Source organism: Struthio camelus, chromosome 5, assembly GCF_040807025.1.
Source record: "Struthio camelus isolate bStrCam1 chromosome 5, bStrCam1.hap1, whole genome shotgun sequence".
Classification (NCBI taxonomy): domain Eukaryota; kingdom Metazoa; phylum Chordata; class Aves; order Struthioniformes; family Struthionidae; genus Struthio; species Struthio camelus.
The window spans coordinates 49,422,396-49,441,931 of NC_090946.1; the positions used below are offsets into that span (position 1 = coordinate 49,422,396).

At 42.7% G+C, this 19,536-nt stretch overlaps 1 protein-coding gene across 7 annotated transcripts in view; it reads left to right on the plus strand.

Moving 5' to 3' along the window:
- The first annotated feature begins 951 nt into the window (after positions 1-951).
- MEIS2 (Meis homeobox 2) overlaps positions 952-19,536 on the plus strand; it is a 173,009-nt gene continuing 154,424 nt past the window's right edge. The window contains exons 1-7 of one of the 7 annotated variants that reach the window (XM_068946316.1): positions 952-1,828; positions 2,865-3,097; positions 4,657-4,798; positions 5,300-5,350; positions 6,119-6,169; positions 7,041-7,190; positions 17,328-17,442. In XM_068946316.1, the coding sequence (XP_068802417.1) occupies positions 1,817-1,828; positions 2,865-3,097; positions 4,657-4,798; positions 5,300-5,350; positions 6,119-6,169; positions 7,041-7,190; positions 17,328-17,442 (754 nt within the window). In that variant the 5' untranslated portion in view covers positions 952-1,816. Of the gene's footprint in view, positions 1,829-1,887; positions 2,280-2,864; positions 3,098-4,656; positions 4,799-5,299; positions 5,351-6,118; positions 6,170-7,040; positions 7,191-17,327; positions 17,443-19,536 lie in introns of those variants that run through there. The other 6 variants (XM_068946318.1, XM_068946314.1, XR_011141546.1 and 3 more) reach the window with 6 other exon arrangements.

The following is a 19,536-nucleotide window of genomic DNA, read 5'->3' on the forward strand; positions in this document are numbered from 1 at the left end:
CACACCGACGGATCCGCTCAAAACGAACATGCAAACACAAATCTACATAACATCTGGATCTACCCTACAAAAGGCTGAGCATGACTTTGTTTTTAAGCCCTTTTCAAAGACCGGCAGCCTCATCACAAAACTAAAAGGGATTTCCCCCCCTTTCCCCCGCCTCTCCCCCCAAGACATCCACAGCGTGGTTGATAGCAGCGATCACTTAATGAAGAGCGGTGCCAAATATGGTTTGAATGAGGCGTTCTCTTCATGTCCTGGAAAATTAATTTTTAAAAAAGCACAATGAATTTACACAGGAAAGAAACCACACTAGAAACACAACACGCTGGCGGAGACACAGTACTTCTCTAGAGCAGGCTGCCTTCCTAGGGAAGAACAACTTTGCATGCCGCCCCCCCCCCCTTAAACTGTAACTCTCGGTGCCCTCAGACTCGCATACCATTCGCGGCAACAGTGATAGCTAGAGATTTAAATAAATAATTCAGTACTTAAATCAGAGGCTAAACATCGCGATTAATCGGAAGATATTGTGCTGCTAAAATAATCTAGCGCAAACCAACCCGGGTCTGGGCTTCTACCGCACTTTTCTTCTCGCTCCCTGCAGTTTTCCCTGCCTCTCCCCCCTCGCACACTCGCACACACGCACTCTCCCTGTCCTTCCTCCCCTGCCTCCCTCCCTCGCTCCCTCCCTCCCTCCCGCCCGCCCGCCCGCCCGCCCGCTCCCTCCCTCCCTCCCTCTCTCTCGCACGCTCTCTCCTTCCTACACGCGCTGGGTTGCTCGGGGCAGGGGCTGCTGCGCGGCTCCCCCCGCGCGGCGCTGCAGCCGCCCTGCCGGCGCGCTGCGCATCGGCGGCGCTCTGCCGGCTGGGGCGCCCCGCGCCCGCGCCCCGCCGCCGCTCCCCGCCGCCGCCGCTCCCCGCCGCCGCTCCCCGCCGCCGCCGCCGCCGCCGCCGCCGCCGCCGCGCTGCAGGACTGGCTATGGCCACCACTACTTCCGGGTTCCGTCACTTCATTCTCCCGCCGATCAGCGCTGCAAAACTGAGCCTCTTCTATAAGCCAGCCAGCAGCCAACCTGCCAACACTTACTGACACTCACTCATCTCAGAGAGAGAGGGAGAGAGGGAGACAAAATACCTACCAGGACAAAAAAAAAAAAAAAAAAAAAAAAGGGAGAGAGGGGGAAGTCCGGGCTTTGCAAACTATTCAATTTTTCTTCGCATCTTCCCCCACCCCCCTTCACAGTACTTAAAAAAAAAAAAAACCCTATAGCGATCCTAAAAGGCAAAACCCAAGCGCGGAGTTACTGGAAGAAGAAACCGGGGTTAAAAAGATTCCTCCTCTCTTCTTCATCATCATCAACCATCATTCATTCACTACCTTGACATTCCCTGGCTTTGATTGACAGCTGGAGTGGCAAAAAGCCATGAGACACGACAGTTTGGTTACATGTGGGTTGCTGACGGGCCGATCGTAACCTTCAGTTTGGGGGCTTGACAATTTTTTTTTTTTTTTTGCGTAGAGAAAGAAAAAAGGAAAAAGAGAGAGAGAAACAGAAAAAGGAAAGAGAGAAAGAGAGAGAAAAAAGAAGAAATATCCAGAAACTCATCGTGGTTCTTGACTGTTTTTTATATATTATTATTATTGTTATTGTTGTTATTATTATTATTATTTACCCATATTGGAGGATAGGAGAAGTCTATAAGTGGGTTGCAAAAAAAAAAAAAAGGAATCTTCTTCACTCTAAATCACTTTCTTTGCTGGACTGGGATATTAAATATACGACACATCCAGGAGTTTATTGGAGCGCAGACTGATGGCGCAAAGGGTAGGTTTAAATCTCCAACACTTACCTATATATAAATCCTCTCTTAAGAGGGGCCTGTCCGATTTGCTCTCCTCTGTTGCTGATGATGATGGCGGCCACTATTAAAAAATAGCAGCAAAAATTATTCACTAGCTTTTTGTGTGTGTGTGAGAGTGTCTCTGTGTGTGTGTCTCTCTCTGCAATTGTTCCACGCTTTTTTCCTCTCCAGCTTTTCCCCCAGCAGCGCGATTTCCCTGCTCTCTAGCTGCTCAGTAGCACGGGTTTCACAGGGGAAAGCTTGCTGCTGCTGCTGCTGCTGCTGCCGTTGCCGCTGCTGCCTAGGAAAGACTAGGAAATACATATGTGTGTGTGTATATATACGAATGTATATATATGTATACATATATAGCTTCTTGTTTTTTCTCTGGCTTTTGACAAGAACGAGGGGAATTGCTACTAAATAATGTTTCTGGTAACTTTCAGATTATTTCCCCCTTTATCTCCCCTCCTCCGATGCACCCTACCTTTCCTCTCTGTTTCCCAGTGTCGTTTTATTTATATAGTTGCTTTCGATTCTGCTTATTTATTCGTTTATATTTATTTTTTGTCCTTCCATTCCAATTCAGAGTAACTCTAGTTTCTCTCCTCCGTTTCCTTCCTTTTCATCCCGGTTTCCTTGTTAGGGTTTCTCCTTCCCCTGCCGAAGCGGACCGTCTCCCCCCGCACACACACGCAGACACACACACTTTCCCCCTTTACCTCTCCTGACACCCCCGCTCCCCCCTCAGCCTCTCCAGCCGCTGCTCCTGGTCCCAGTTGATTTCAGTTTGCACATTTCCCCCCCTGTTGTGGCTGTTCTTGTTTTGTTTTGCTCTGTTCGTGTCTGTCTGGGTGCTTTACTCTCTTCTGACTTTTGTTGTTGTTTGTTTGGTTGGGTTTTTATTATTATTATTATTATTATTATTATTATTATTATTATTATTATTATTCCTCTTTCTCTTTCTCTTCCCCTCTCTCTTTCTCTCGCTCTCTTCTCTTCCGGCCCGTTTTTTGACAGTACGATGAGCTGCCCCACTACGGCGGGATGGACGGAGTAGGGGTGCCGGCGTCCATGTACGGGGACCCCCACGCGCCGCGGCCGATCCCCCCGGTGCACCACCTCAACCACGGGCCGCCGCTCCACGCCGGCCAGCACTACGGCGCCCACGCCCCGCACCCCAATGTCATGCCGGCCAGCATGGGCTCCGCTGTCAACGACGCCCTGAAGCGGGACAAGGATGCGATCTACGGGTAGGTGCCGCCGGGCCGCCGGCGCCATGGCCCTGCTCGGCAGCGCCGGTGCCCGGGAGCGGCGGGGGCAGGAGCGGGGCGGGCGGCGGGGCCCGGCGCGGCGGCGCGGCGCAGCGCAGCGCAGCGCAGCGCTGAGGGCAGCGGAGCCCCGCGGGCCCGGCCGGCAGCCGGGGCTCGGGCGGCTCGCACGGCCCCCTGCTCCCTGCCCCGGCGGGGGACGCGCGCTGCGCCGCCGCCGCCGCGACCACGAGTGGTAGCACAAGTACCGTCTGAGCCAGATTCTTAGCTAAGGTGCCAGCACCTCAGGGAAACGTGTCCTGTAAAAATACACCTCTAAGTGAAAGAGGTTGCGTGGGGGGGGGGCATCCTGCTGTTTCCTTGTTCTTTTTTTCTTGTTCTTTTTTGTTCTTTTTTTCTTTTTTCTTTTTTTTTGCCGTGGGGTTTTTTGTCTTTCTCGGAAAGGCCCCAGTCAGGAGTTCAGACAGGAGAGGTGGCTCTCGCTGCTCTGCATTTCAGTCGAAGAAGTGTTGTTCTGGTGTTCTCGTTGATCAAGATGCCATAATAACACTCTTCCAACACTGTAAATAAAGAGCTATTCAAATCGCCGAAGACAGTAGGAATAAAAGAGATTCGCTTCTCACAAGCAGCTCTTCCTGAGATAGAAGAAATAAATACGTTGGAGGCAGTGAGCTGAGTTTTCTATTTAGGAAAGAAAGAACATGGGAGAAAAAAACAAAAACGTACCCAGCAAAACTCAAGCCTGTGCCAGAGCATTGCTTGGGGGGAATGACACCGATTTCCTTCAGTGCCTTTTGGAAAAAATACTAAATTATCCTAAAAGGAGAGATAGTAACATCTATGACAGAGTGTGGGGCCTTGATCAGACACCAAAGGGGGAAACAGACAAACGTACACTTACTACTTAGCACACAGATAATACATATTTTTTCTGACTACGCCAACTACGGGAAAATATTTCTAGAAGTGCTCCCCCCCCCGCCGCCCCCTCCCCAGCTCACTTATCTGGACAGCTGGTATTTTACTTGGGTGTGCTTCCTAAGCCAGGAAACTTCACCACATTTTTGTTAGCAGGCTTCTTGAAAAATAAAATTACGTATTAAGTAGTTTGCACAGTTTGCCTACCCGTGCTTCTCATTTTAGGTCATAGCTTGAGGGTAGGGATGGGATCTTCCAGGTTTCACGTTATTTTAAGCTGTGGTTAAAAGTGTAAGATTCCCAGCTGAGCTATTGCCTGCTTGTGTGCGTGTGTTTGGTGCGCTGTGCGTTCGGAGGAGAAGTCATTTTTGCCCTGATTTGTGGGGACTGCACAGGGACGCGGCTTGGGCATTCGCAATTTCCAAAAAACCCTCATTTTTATTTCAAAATGGGATTCTCCCCTGCTCTGCTAGAAGCAATATTGAAAGGCAGCAGAGCGTGGATACATTCGTGTGTGTGTGTGTGTGTGTGTGCATTTAAAAAAAAATACTTGTTGATTAGAGCTCTTCTTTCCTCCCTCTCCCCCCACCCCTCCGCTCTCTTTGTGTGCCACTGCCCGGTAGGCACCCGTTGTTCCCCCTCTTAGCTCTGGTCTTTGAGAAGTGCGAGCTGGCGACCTGCACGCCCCGGGAGCCCGGCGTGGCCGGCGGGGATGTCTGCTCCTCCGACTCCTTCAACGAGGACATCGCCGTCTTCGCCAAGCAGGTCCGGCACTGCTCCCCCCGCCCCGGCCCTTCCCCGCGCTCCCGGCCCCCTCGCCCCGGCCCCACGCGGGGCAGGAGCAGCCCCGGCCCGGCTCGGCCGCCGGGGGCGGGCGGGGGCGGCGGGGTGCGCGCCGCGGCCCGGCTCGCCCTGACCCCCTCCGCGGAGAGCCCCTCCGCGCTGCCGGGTTTAACATCCTCGCCCTGGCCCTCATGAACTAGCGAGAGGGAAATGCAACTGTGGTCGAGTTTGGGAGGCAGAGGAAGCGGGAGAAAGGAAAGAGATCAAAAAGAGAGGGCTCCCGTGGCAGGGCAGCGCGCTGCGCTCTGCGCTGGCAGGAGCAGCTTAGGCTCCTTTTCACATCACTAGGGTCTCCGGGGCGTCCAGCCGGATTTTGATCTGACCTGTACTGGCTAGTTTTGCCACATGCTTTTCCCCTTCAAGTGATTCGGTCACAGGGCTGAGGAAAGAAGCTGTAATTTACGCTGCTTTTTCTTCTTGTAGGTCCGCGCTGAAAAGCCACTTTTTTCTTCAAACCCAGAGCTGGACAATTTGGTAAGGCCTCACCCCGTGGCCCCGCTCCCCTCCCGCCTTTCCGACCCCTCGCAGCAAGCTCACAGCGAGCGCCCGCCGCACCCCGGGGCATCGGGGCAGGCAGGCTGCGGCTGAGGCGCCCCGGCTGCAGGCTCAGGGGAGGGGGAGAGCCACAAGGCTCCAAAACTACCGTCAAGAGGCTTCAAAGAGCTCCACTTTTAAAGTGAGCCGGGGCAAACTCTCAAGTCCCAATGCATTGCAAAGCTGTGTTTAAAAGCCCCGGGAAGCTCAAGTGAAGGAAACAACTGCTTAAGAAGAGAGAGCTGGAGATTTCTAACGTAATTCTTTTGCTAATGTGAATGATTTCAATATTCAAAGTGCCTAAATCCGCTTGTAAAGAAGATGCCAAACTATTCATCTTGGGCACCCCCCCCCCCTCTTTCTTCTAAGGGCGGTGGGGTGTGAGAGTGTGTGTTTGGCCTCTCTGCGGACCCTCAGAAATGAGGGCCGGGGTGTTGAGAGGGAGGGAGGAAAGGAGGGAAGAGGTTTTCACCAAAATCGCGGTAATAAAACACTAATCACCGCTCCTCGAATAAATATGATAAAAATCAAGTGCTTAGGTTAAAGTTGATCAAAATTGCTCAAGCGTGACCAATGAGCTAAAATCCTGGATAATGACTGCGCGCCCTGACAATCCCCTTCTCCCCCTCGCCCATTTGGGCTCGCAGCTCTGCGCAGCCCCCGTGCTTCTTTCTCCCACGTAACCCCTCGCTCAAAACTTTCTTGCAGATGATCCAAGCAATACAAGTACTAAGGTTTCACCTTTTGGAATTAGAAAAGGTAAGAGCCAGGGAGGTGGGAGCCCTTCCCCCACCCCCCTACCCCCCCTTGACTGTTTGGGACAGCTTGTAAACATGGCCAGAGGAGATAGGGGAAACGCAGTGTGATACTGTAACCTGTGCCACAAGAGCATGTGACACCCGACAGCCATGCTCAGCCCAGCCCGGCGTTTCTTGCTCAGTGTAATTTCAACCGAGTCATTAAATATATATATTATTAACCCCCTTACATCCTTCTTACCCCTTCCCTCACTTGAAGCTCTTTCCTTGACTCGGAAATAATATGTTTAACAAAAGAAGAAATGAAAGCAATCCTGCTTTACTCCAGCCCTGCCAGGCATATTAACCCCAAACAAGCACTAAATGTTTGGAGGAGGCAGGGGGCCCCTGCTCGGCGTGGGGAGGGGGCTGTGCCCTGGGATGAGAACGACTGTTCCCAGAGCCTCAGCGAATATCTTCATTTTACTAGTCCCGGACATATATATATATATATATATATTTTTTTTTTTTTTTTTGCCTCCGTTTAAGCAGATCCCATCCCGAGTGACTAGTTGTACCTGTCTGGGCTGTATATGTTCCAGAGATACCGCCTAGGTCCAGCTTCCAATGTTTTGATGTTATCATCAAATCGGATTTTCCTCTGCACACTAGACTGAGCCCACCATCTCTCTCTCTAACTTGTTGCTGCGGCAAGTCTCTAGAGAATAATATGTGCTGCAACAATTTCTCTATTGTTTCCTTGCCTTCAACTATTGTGCCCCTTAATTAGAGTTACTTGTGGAGTAGATCAGAGTGTTGTTCTCGCTACCAAAAAAAGTTGCAATGCGATATTTTGCTATTATTGCTACTATCATTCTTGTTACTGTTTTCAGGTTCATGAGTTGTGCGATAACTTCTGCCATCGGTACATTAGTTGTTTGAAAGGAAAAATGCCAATAGACCTCGTTATTGATGAAAGGGATGGCAGCTCCAAATCAGATCATGAAGAACTCTCAGGATCCTCCACAAATTTAGCCGACCATGTAAGTCCTTTTTATTTCTTTATGGCATTTTAAAAGACTTTAACCTGCTTAGAGAACCTGTCCCCGATTTCTTTGTTTTGGTGTTGTTGTTCAATATTAGTATTATTTTTACCTTTTACAAGTTCGAGTTCCATCTTTTCACTTTCTTCCCTCGTGATTTGTAAAGTTGTAAAAATGCAAAAGGTTATTTCTGTTTCCATGTGTAAAGCAGCGAGTTTGCAATGGTTTGTAAAGTTTCCTGATCTAGGCGACCTGAAGAGTTAGCAATTGTCTGTTTGATGTGGTGATCGGTGCTTTCTCTTCTTCTTTGCCAACTCCGTAATCGATGCAGCAATGTAAGAAAATAGAGACAAGAAAGTTAGAGAGAAAGTTTGCTGATTTACCCCCCTCCCCCCTCTCGTGGGGATGACAAGTGATGAGAATTATTGGCAATACTACATTGCATTAAAAAGGGGTTAGCACATTAGAGTTTCCAATGCTTGTGCTTTATAGCAACTTATTGTCAGAATATGGACTTATTGCCAAACGCCTGAAGCATCTTCATAATAAAAGACAGTAACCTTGATGAAGCAATTATTAACAATGTATTACAGAAAGCTGGAGAGAATTATGATTGAGTAACCGTAGGTTAGCGGTTGATTTTAACACTTGAGGAGTTGGTGAATTCATGTTATGTGTGTAGGACTGAACGTTTCTTGTGCGTGGTAAGGCGAGTGCCTTTGTTTTCCCGGGTTTTGCAAATAATACTTTGGAGCAGATCTTGTGATACTTTAAAATATGTAGACGCAGAGAGACTTCGGGAAGTGAGGGAAAAGATTGCAGCTGGTACCGCAGGAAAGGGAACGAACAGCTATGGTTAAAAAGAGTGGGTGTGAACTCTAGTTTATTTATAGGAACGCATCCCTGGGGGGAAAGGGGTTTACACAGTTTTAGATTCAATTGAACTCATAATCTAAATGATATAGTCTAATATTTTAGCGGTTGAAATATTAATTTAACACCCGGTGTGAAGTTAACCATGCTTTCTGCACAAGCGCCTTCCTTTATTTCCTAGTGTGTTAAGAAGAGTAGCTTTAAGCCCAGGGAGAATAAGCCTTCTAGCAGCTTTTGTTTCTTTTGAAAACATGTTGTTTGTATGTGTATTTGATAATTACATTAGACTGAAGCTCAATTGGGAAATAAAATAATAATAAATTCTTCTAAATGTCCCCCTCCCGGCACGGGTTAGTCCTAGAGACCTGAAAATATTTTTGAACTGAAGCCTTAGCTTTCATTTTCTCATTTTTATTTGGTAAACATTGTACGACAAGATTTTTGTGATGTTTTACTTTTTAAATGCATTATTTTGAGAGAGAGAGAGAGAGAAAGAGAAAGTATGTAGCTGTCCCTGAAAGTTTCTCTGCTTATCAGTTATCTCATCTGTGGATAATAAACTCTATGAGGCATGACACTATTTTAAAAATATTTGTTTTATGGCATTTTCCAACCCTAAATTTGTAGGTGTAAATATTAAAGGGGTGTACTAGAAAAGGAATTTAAATGAGTGGCAACCTGAAATACGTAAGCTCATTGCGTGTATAGTTCAGATCAATACAAAAAAGTATATTTTTCTCCAGTGCAGTTTCTTTGCAAGAGTGTGTTTCAAGTGGAAGTGTAGAAACGGAGCATGCTTATGTTTATATTGAAGAGATTAGATAAACTAGCCTGTTTAGGGTTCTGGCAGATGGCGAATGCTCAAGCCAATTTGCAGTGCTCTATTATAATATTTAAATTCACACACAATGATAGGACAAGGGCGGAGGGGGTTAGCATTTTGATAATTTGATAACTATTATCTTCACTAAGAAGAATCTCCTCTTGCTTTTGTGGCCCAAAAAACAAATTCAAGTAAATATGACAACCCATTTATCTTGCACCCGTTAGGGTTTACCACTTCATTGGGTATTATAATTTAAAGCCTTTTATTTCCTGGAGATTTGAGCTATAACATTTTTACTTTAGCCCCCTGCTATTTGTTTTGAAAGGAAGCAATAATTTGTGCAACCAGAACACCAACTGGGAAATGAAGAGTTGTATCACATAGTTACATTTTATTCATGCGTTTTGGGAAATGTGTCTCCTTATTGGATTTTTTTTTTATATACATTAGCTTGTTTTCCCAACAAAACTTTAACACTGTTTTATAGCTTAGTCAAACTACTGTGTATGTGCATTTAGATTCACGTTGTACTAGGTTGCAGCAAGGAGAAATTGACTTTTATTCATAAAGAAGGGAAAGCCTTAAAAAAATTGTTCATATATAGATGCAAGAGTATAAAGTGAACTATCATTTGTGAGCATCCACCTGAAAATTAAATAGTTCAAGCATGCAAATTTGTCCAATTTGACTCTCCAGGTTTATTTTTTCATTTGCTTTGATATGCATATTTAATATGTAGCCTCAGGCTAGATCTCATTTGGTGAAAGTTGGTGCAGGGGTGATGATGAGCCACTTCAGAAGGACAGAGACAGCATGTTGTTTCCTCTGTTTTATGTATTGGCCCACCATTCTGATCCAGGGATCTTCCCCTCATGGTTTTATTTGCACATGAAATACTAGGAACATTTCAACTGGTTGGCTATGAATAATGACAGCCAAAAAGAAGTGTAGTTTAATTTGTTGTGTGCCAAGGTTTCTCTTGTGGAGGTGACAGTTTGTGACAGCTGCTTGACACCCCCAAAATCCATACACCTTTATTCTTATTAAGTGGTATCAAGCTGCATTGTGTGAGTATGTGTGTGTATGTGTGTGCAATGTGTGTTTTATGTGAATGTTGGGGTGGTGGCAGTGACAGTGGCAGCGGCAAACTAAGAACTAATGCAGACCTCTAAGACAGTTTTATTCCTTTGCTAGACCTGAAAATGCAGCTCAAGGAAAAGTAACAGAAAGAAATGTGAGATTAGCCAATATTTACCACAAGACTTTTAAAGTGGGATATTCAGACACTGCCTATTTCCTTTTTCAGTATCCAATACTGTAATATTTATATTACTTAATTGAAAAATAAAAGCAACAGCAACAAAGGAATGAGTTCTTCAAAGATGTACCTATACTGGAAAAGGAGACAGCTGTAAGCAGTTGTGCTATATGTGTTTGGTAGTAAATGTATACGTTGAATTTTACTTTAGTGCACTATTTACTGTTATGTAATACAGTAAGTGTAAAGGGACCAGGGACTTAGTAAATCAAATAGCGCAGTGCAGGCCACAAGAAGCCGAAACTTTTGTTATTACTCTGCTATGTTTAGTAAATATAACAGCCTATAATTAGTGTTTGAATTTTTAACACCCTCATATTTTTTTATTGCTCTGAGGTATTAGCTGTAGATGGGAAGAAGTTAATTACAGCTATGTCCTGGCTGAAACAGATCAGTTAGGAAAAAAAAGAGAGAAAGAGAGAAAGTAGGCAAGCAAGCAAGCAAGCAAGCAAGCTTTCCAGCTGCAGTTCAAGTTGAGTTTCCCAGCACAAGCAATTTATTATTGTTCAGTATAAACATGCTGGGCCCTATCCTGCATTCTGCATTCAGCCTGGAATATCTATTCAGACTGCCCACAAATCTTATCTTTTTCTTTCTGACTACACAAATCTGAAAACTGTAATGCTTGTAAAATTTGGAGATTTTTAAACTTTTCAAGCATGTGATAGCATTCGCTACTTTATTTACGTTTCTTTTGTACCTGGCTTCACCCGATGCCACTCAATTCTTCCTTTAGCATAAACCTACTTTGAAGCTTAGTACTTCTCCCGCAGAAATTTATGGATCCCTTCCACCGTCTTTTCTGGGAGCAGTATCAGGGCCTCAGCCTGCTTGATATTTGCTTATATGCTAAAGTCAATTTGCAACTGAGAGGTAATAATATAGAGATCGTTGTTCATAAAATATAATTAAAAATCGTAGAAAAATATATACATCTCTTTTTTATAAAAGGACTGTTGACAGATTAGAAATTTGATGCCTTAGCTGTAGAAGAGAAATATTAGTTTGAGTATTAAACCTTTCAGCTCTCAAATGAGGAGATATTAGACAGGGTTTTTTTGTACTTTTGGACATCAGGACATTTCATATTTCTGTAATATTCCTTACTGAAGACTGATCTATGCAAATTCCTGATGTCTTGCAGATGAGAAAAGAAAGAGTGATATCTATCTCTCCCAGTTACGTAATTAAACCTTTGGTAGGAGTTCACTGACTAATGAGGAAGTGATCACTGGCCCTCTCCTGTACTCTCTAGGTATTCCATACTTCTATGGACTTCAGTGGGAGTTTTGAGTACGCCAGAAATGTATAATCGGACCCCCAGGTGCTTTTTTTCCCTAATATATCAGAAGAGGAAAAAAGTAGCTAACTGAAACAATAATAAGGCAACCTTTTTTTAATAACCAAATTTCTTAGATTGTGGTTTAAAAAACTGGGATATTACCGCAGGCCCTGCACGTTCTCAAGGAGCAAGGAGCATCAGGAACTTCCTGGTAGCGTAGAGAATATTGTACATTTCTTGGTTTTGATGGGCGGTGCTGTTCCAAGTCACTGTACAGTTCAAATTTGACTATTTTGATTTTAAACTGAGCTCCCTTAATCTGAAATGATAACACTGCCTATCTGATGTCAGCGTTCCCTCTTTGGTTTGAGTTGCCTCTCATTCTAGATGAAGTGTAGCCACGCAAAATGAAGTAGAGGGAGAATTAAAAAAAGCAACAAACACCTGATTTTGCAGGTCTCAGTTCTCTACTGACAGGTGGCTTGCATGTCTGATTTCAATTTTAATTGAAAAATACAAAACATATACCTTTAAAAATGTTATCACATTCTAGGAGTGTCAAAAATTCCTCTTGACACTTCTCTCAAATGCGAAGCCTAGGGATAAATATGTCAGAATTAAAAATCGGGTATTTGTAGATATGTAGAAATGTACACAAGTGTCTGATAGATCACAATGCTTTGTCTTTTAGCTTGTGTAATTCTGCTGGAAAATAGTCAGTTCTAGAAACATGTTAAACTTGCTTCTGTAACAAAATAAACCTTAGCAATATCAAGAGTAGTCTTTTCAAAAACATACATATCATGTCAAATCACCGTTTTTCATGGTCCATTTACGTATTGAAAGTTTCTTTGTAGAAGTTTGTTATTGCCACACTCCACAACAGCCTTTAAGATATTCTCTTGAACTTTATGCATGTAAAACACAAACACATACACGTACGTATGTGTGTAAGGGTTTATAAGTCTGGCATAGTATATCATGTTTTGATATATGGCAGCACTTAGGGACACATTTTTGTGGTCTCAGTCATGTCAGTAGTTTCACTGTGTTTGCAGGTGTTACTTGTAAGAACAAGGTGAGCAAGATTTGGCTCAAAGTAGAGGGGGAAAATGCCATGTGTACCAGTAGTTCAGTACAGTATTGCATTTGTAAAATTAATTTACAAGAGCAACCTGCAGACCTTTGGGTCCAGTTGTCTTAGCAGAGTGTAAGTCGTATACCTCTTGTATTTTCTTTTGTGAAAGAGGGTATGCTTTATTTGTTTGTTCAAGATAAATGTTTTGTCCATTCCACTCAATAAAATGTAAGGGCCTGATCGTGTCGTAGTTATATGCGGAAAACTTCAGTTAAAGTCTGTGAGCTAAATCCTGCTCATCTTACTGACATGGATATCAATTGGCCTGATTTTGATTTTACTTCCCAGCTATAAATCAGAAGTAACTTCCTTATGGTTAATTGAGTTTTTAATATCACCATAAAAAGCCATGTGAGGTCAGAAGCAGCCCTAGTGGGACCACATACACTCACAAAGAATTAGCCACACTTTGTACAGTGGAAATTCTAGGCATACAAAGTAAGAAATGCAATTTAGCAGGAGGTTATCCTATATCAAATATGCCTTACAACATCTCTGCTTAAGAAATCCTGTAGCAGTTAAAAACGCTTACAGTTTCCACCAGGTTTGCAGCATCGACAAAAGAGTAACACATCAGATTTGCTTTGTATACCAAGAGACTCTTGTCCTTTCTGTTGCTCTTTTCTAGATTTAGCAGAATTCAATGGTGATGCTAAATCAATTTTTTTTTTTAAACTTTCAAGGGAAAAACCACTGGCAAAATTGTGTTTTCTAGGGAAGGCTGTGTGTGTAAATGAGAAACAGTGGATAGCAGCGGAGTGATCTCCTGTGGCCCTGCTAGTACAAGCTTTCCCCATATTGTCTCCTGCTTTTATATTAATTACAACTTGCATTATCAGCTGTGAGTCTGTAGCCCAGCAAATAGAAAATACTGCCCCTGGAGACCTAGCTTCTTGTATCTATTTTCCATCTCCTTCTATTGTGCTCTACTCAGTATTCACTGCTTTTCTCCTGGTAACACTGCTCTTTAACACAATTAGGTAAGAGCAAGAGGAGCACCATATTTGACTCCCAATTATTAAAACTACTGGGAATAGATACATGTGTGCTGTTTATCTTCTGTGGTATATGGCAGTAGTTTAGGTCATACGTGTGTGTATAGGTGACAGTACCCATATATCTCTATTTGTGTGTGTATATACATACATATCTATATATACACACACACAAAGCAGGCAATTGCATTTTGGCAGACATCGTCCACACTCTTTGATGAGTTTCTGCAATGTAGATTACTAGAGCTTGCAAGAAGAAGCCAGGCTAACAGTTTATGTAATTCACTTATGGCTATCTGTACTTCTTTTTACAGTGCAATAGCTTAATACCAATTTCATTGAAATCAATAGAAAAATTGCCATTAATGTCAGTAGACTCTGGATCAGGATCTCTCTAGGTACCTAAACTATATTGATTAAGTGTTTCTAGTGAACTACTCTTTAGATGTGTCATTAGGTCCCATTTTTGTGCAGATATACATAAAATAACTACTTACCATTCGGCATTTGGCCAAGAAGTTTTTCTTGAGGGATGTGAAGTTGGAAACAGTCTAGAGGAAAAAACAGAAGTTAACTGACACGTACAATGATCTTAGTCCAAAGAAAAAACTGATTTTTTTATGAGGCTGTAAGCTCCACCCCTACAGTTATTTTCATTTGTTATAATATTAAAGCATAGTCATTTTCCTAATTTTCGAATTCTTCCAATATTCTACCATCGCATCTTGTAAATATCCCATCTTATTATTTCTATCCTTCAACAAAATACTGCCATATTATTTCCTCAGGAATACTGTGTTACAAGAAATACACTGAATTCCCAATCAATACAGTCTGTCTTTCTAAAACTGGGTCTACAAACTGAGGTCAAGAACAACTCAGTCTGGTAGAGACAGCAAGTGTTTTCAGCTGCAGGAAGTCTTATTCAGTGATCTTTTCCAAATCACTACATTTTTGAAACATAAAGGCCGGCCTAGCTTTTGAAATACTGTATGATAGGTTTTGGATGACATTTGCCTTAAAACATAGCTGAGGTGTTACCAGTTAATTATTGTAATTTTCGTATGTGTGATAAGGAGCTCCAACAGCAGCCAGCTTAAGAGAGCCTGCAGTGCATAAAATTAACATAACTCACTGTGTTTCCTGAAAAGTTTAGCCTAGGTGAACATGTTGCAATTATTACATTTTCTAAAAGAAGGCTCCAGCCTGATGTTGTTGGAGGGCTAAACTCATGCTATGCTATTGTTTCTTTCCTTTTTCATGTATTTCTTCTAGCTCTTTATCTGATTACCATCCGGCAAACAGCTGACGCTAAGAGGCTGCAGAGGGCTGAAGAGCTCCTGTCTGCTGTTTGCCTTCAGCTTGAAGCTATTTGAGTGGCTTCCTAACTCAGAGATAAAAAGAGAAGCTCATAGGCACGACTGTTTTAATCCAGCCTGTAAAGAAACTTGCTTATTTTTTGCATTTATTTCCATCTGAACTTTTTCCTAACCTTATTTTCAGCCATAGCCTGTTTCCCCCCCACCCTTTTTTTAAATAACATCTGGGCTGCTTGAACTCTCAAGACTTCTCATCTTTCTTTTTGTGTATCTTTCCACCTGATTCTATGAAATAATGGTAATTTTTTTAATTATTAAATTTTGGGGAATTATGGTAGTTATAGCAATTCCAGAGACCTAATTAATATAATGACCTCAAAAAAAATCAAATATTATTGTTAATCTGTTTTTCTCTGTTGTAGTTCTGTGTTAGAAAAGTAGATGAGTTTGATAGGGTGGGGTTTTTTTGTTTGTTTTTGGGTTTTTTTTTCATTTTGTATCACAAATGCTGTCTGTTTTGCTGATCATTTAGGGGGTTTTTAAGATCCTGGGCTATTTTCTCTGATTTACTCATATTGTCTCACTGTGGAGCTGTATATGTGTGTGTTCATGTAAGGTAAAGGGGATTTGGATTTTTCTTACCCTCTGGTCACCTTAACCTTTATTCAAAATGTTTTTGAAGTCACAGGCTCTTCCCTTTGTCTATGCTGTGATCTGGGTCAAGCCCTTTAGATTTATGTTACTGGATTTTGTAGCAAAATGTTATTTGGCAGTTCTAGTTTATGTTACCATAAAGCATGTGGTACTAATCAGTGCTAGGAGATTATTTGGAGATGTTTCGATATATTTTTGGGACTTGATTTCAATCGCACTTACACTGGATTTTACAATGGGTAAATCAGTTGATTTTGTTGAACTTACTCCTACTATACATTGGTGTAAGTGAAGTCAGAATCAGTCCCACCCTAAGAATTTATCAAAACTTGTCATTTGCAGCTGTCAGGATCTCCTCCTTCGTGCTAATAGCCCAGTATTTTTCACAATGCCGATTAAAACATGATGAAACCTCACAAGTAATGTTCTTCTCTTGTTTTTTGTTTGTTTGTTTTGAATTCTTAGAATGTGCTTGATTTAAGTTGTCACATACAGGTGACAAGTAATGCAGGTCCAGCCCCTAGTCTGATCTGTTTCATGTGTTCTTGCTCTCCTTTTCTGCCAGAGGAAATTCCATCTCTTGCCTGCCTTCATGTGGTGCTGATAAAGCTCTTCCTGTACAGTAGAATTCCTGTTTTCCTTTAAGCAACAGCAGGGTATTGGGAATGATCAGGAAAGGGGAGGAGGACAGGAGGAGAACACACTCAACAAAGTAGCACTAAGCTGTAATGTTAAGTTTTTCCTTGCTTACTCCTTTAAAGAGCAGCTCCTCGCTCCAGGAAGGCCAATACTCAATAAATTAGAAAGCTAGAATGAATTATGTGACTCAAGTACAGTAGTTGAGTCTTACTTAGCCAAGTTTTGTCAAACTTCATTTTTCTGTCTTCTGCATTCTCTTTTGTTGTGTTTTATGCATAGTAATGTAGAAAGGATTACATAAAAATCGCTATACATGTTATTTTATATAATCACCTGGTGGTTATTCTTGACAATACTTGTAAGCGAACTGTTAGTGTGATACATCTAGAAAGTCTTTAGAAATGTGTCATATCGAGGTGTGTGTGTGGGGGGAGCATCTTGCTTGGTGTATATGATGTGTTTCAGAGGAAGTTTACTTTTTCCCCATAACTTTCCATTTGCTTGAAGTTTTTCCAACATTCAAATTGGTGGCAGAGAGAGGGTGTGAGGGCATGCTCCCCTCCCCTGCTCATGCTCCTATACTTCTTGAAACTGTTTCTCTTGTCTTCCTCTCCCCTCCTATCTCTAATCTGTCATGGCAAAGCACTGAGCGGGGAGAGAGTTGCATACCAATTACCCTGATCCTAATGTGAACACCTAGTGTTGTACACTGTGCAGGTTTGCTGATGCTCTCCACTCCCTCCTTCCCTTCCTCCCCTTGCCCCTCAGTAGCTCATTCGGAAACTTAAATTTTTTTCTTTTTTTCTGAAATGTTCTTCTGCAGTGCTATTAATACAATTAAATGCAGATAACTCTTTGAAAAGTTTTAGTTTTTTAATGTCCTTTATTTTAACAAATAAATTTTTGTACCTCCTCTGCTTGTCACTGCTGAAGAATTATTACACTGTGCAAACAGTATCAGTGTTTGGCACATTTCACAAACGCTAATGTGTATGCTTTCCCCCTCTCCCCTCTTCTCCCGATTTTCTTTCTGTTCTTCATTTGCTATTGGAATGGGAACTGTGGAAAAAATTCCTTGGCACTCTGACACCAGAATCCTTCATCTTGGAGAGACCACGATGATGCAACCTCAACGCACTCGGCAGGCACACCGGGGCCCTCCAGTGGGGGCCATGCTTCCCAGAGCGGAGACAACAGCAGCGAGCAAGGTAAAAGGTCAAACTTTTTCCCTGTGCAAAGTAGGCATGACTAAAATAACTCCAGCTTTTTTTATTATATCAGTACATCTGCCTTAGAGTAAACATGGAGTGGCAGACTTGCAGTGTAATCAGCTGTAACTTAGGGAGACAGTATTTCCTTTTCTTAACCCACTTAGCTGCATTTTATTATTATTTCAAAGAGAAATATCTAATCTTCAAACAAGCTTTGTAATAACAATTGATTAGTTCTGCCAATTCCTTTACAAATTTGGTTATCTACAGTTTATTTTTGTGTGGTGTAAGTAAATATAATGACAGACATACTCTCCAGCTGTGATGCAGTTGTTTGAACTGGGTTATAGACAGAGAATTTAACCTGTAACTTTAGCTGGGAAAAGGACTCTTACAAGATGTTATGAAGCCATTAAATTATATCAAGAAGATGCAAAAACCCAAATCTGTCAGAAATGTTTCTTGTAATATTTGCTTGTACAAACTCATTTTTTGCCTCTGAAAATCTTAATTCTGAACACCAAATAAATTTGTGCCGAAACTGCAAAACCACTCTTGCATCTGTACAGCAAAGCCCTCTCCAGGGTTCAGGAGGTTTAAAATTTTAATTTTTTATTTCCTACTGTTTTTCACTTTGTGTGTGGCACCAGCTTCCATGCTGAGTGAGTGTCCAAGGCTGTTATTTTGATATGGTAGTGTAAAATGCTCACTTATTACTAATGTGAATGACTGCAGAGGGTACCAGTCTATGAGACTCAGACCTCAAGTGCTAAAAAGTGGGGTCAGGACAGTCTGCTGTCACTCTTGGAGCTTGACCCAGGATTACGTTTTTAAGACTGCAGTTCAAGGTGATCTTTTTAAAGCCTAGCTTGAAAGCTAGCAAGCATGACATTACTTTTTTTTTTTTTTTTTTTTCCCCCCAAGGCCTTACAATGTGCTCCCTCCATCTCATGCATCTCCAGCATTTTGCCACTGCTTCTCTCCCACTTTGGGGTTACATGCACCAAACATAGCCAGTTGACAAATCTGTGATTCAACAAGCCACACAGGGTCCTGAAGCTGGGGAGAGGCAGCAGCCTTCTGCTGCAGCAAGGGGTATTGCTGCTGTAAGGTACATCCTCTGTCTAGCCTTGCACTGCAGGCCACTTCCCACTGTGATATTTGCCATGCTTAGGGACGTAAGTGATTCCATGTTTCTCGCATGGCCCACTCTCTGTCACGCAGCTAGATCCCCATGTCGGTCTCGATCTGGTGTGTGTTGTATGCACTGGGATTCTAGGAACATGGACATTTTGTCTCTGGTACGTTGGTTTGGGTTTGTCTCCTATTTGTATGAATTGTTTATACATTTGAAATCTTATTGCTGATAGAAAGCAGCCGTGACATAGGGTGTGATCCAATTCCAACATGAGTCATTCAGAGTTTTTTCTAGGTGGTTGAACTGGAGCTGTATGAGCTTCCAACATGAACTATTATAGCTTCAGTGGCTAATGAAAGGGAGAGCTTGACTACTAAGCAGCAAACCAGCGTTACCTGTAATAGTTGGCCATGGACTTTACTGTTGAAAAACTGTTTACTTTGTATTTGTGGCTAGGATGCTTGATGTAGCAGAAGATTGTTTACATACTTAAAAAATGATTCCTCTGAGTCATCTGCCACAATGTGTTCATCCACCCCTAGATAAGAAATATCCTTACACCTCTAACTCCTCTCTGTTCCAGAAACCCCATATAAGTTAAAGAGGTTTTTCATCAAGCCATGTTTGATATAAAGCAATCCCTTGCACTGACATTCAGGTATCTTGCATTTCACTGTGCAGTCTCTGATCTCTTGTCATGTATATTGGGGCACTCAGGAAATATTCCTAAACATAAGAAAGTACTTGGTTACTCTACTACAACTACATGCGCTGCCCATTGGAAGCTGGGGTTTGTGGTAATGTACATGACGTAAATGAATGTTGTGCTCATTTCTGCAGAAGATAACCAATTGCTGAAGGGCTGAATTAGTCGCTAGAGTGGTGCCTGATCTAGCAGGGTAAAACATAGCTAGTATGCTTTCCTTTGTACCCAGTTCAGCTTTTTAAAAGGA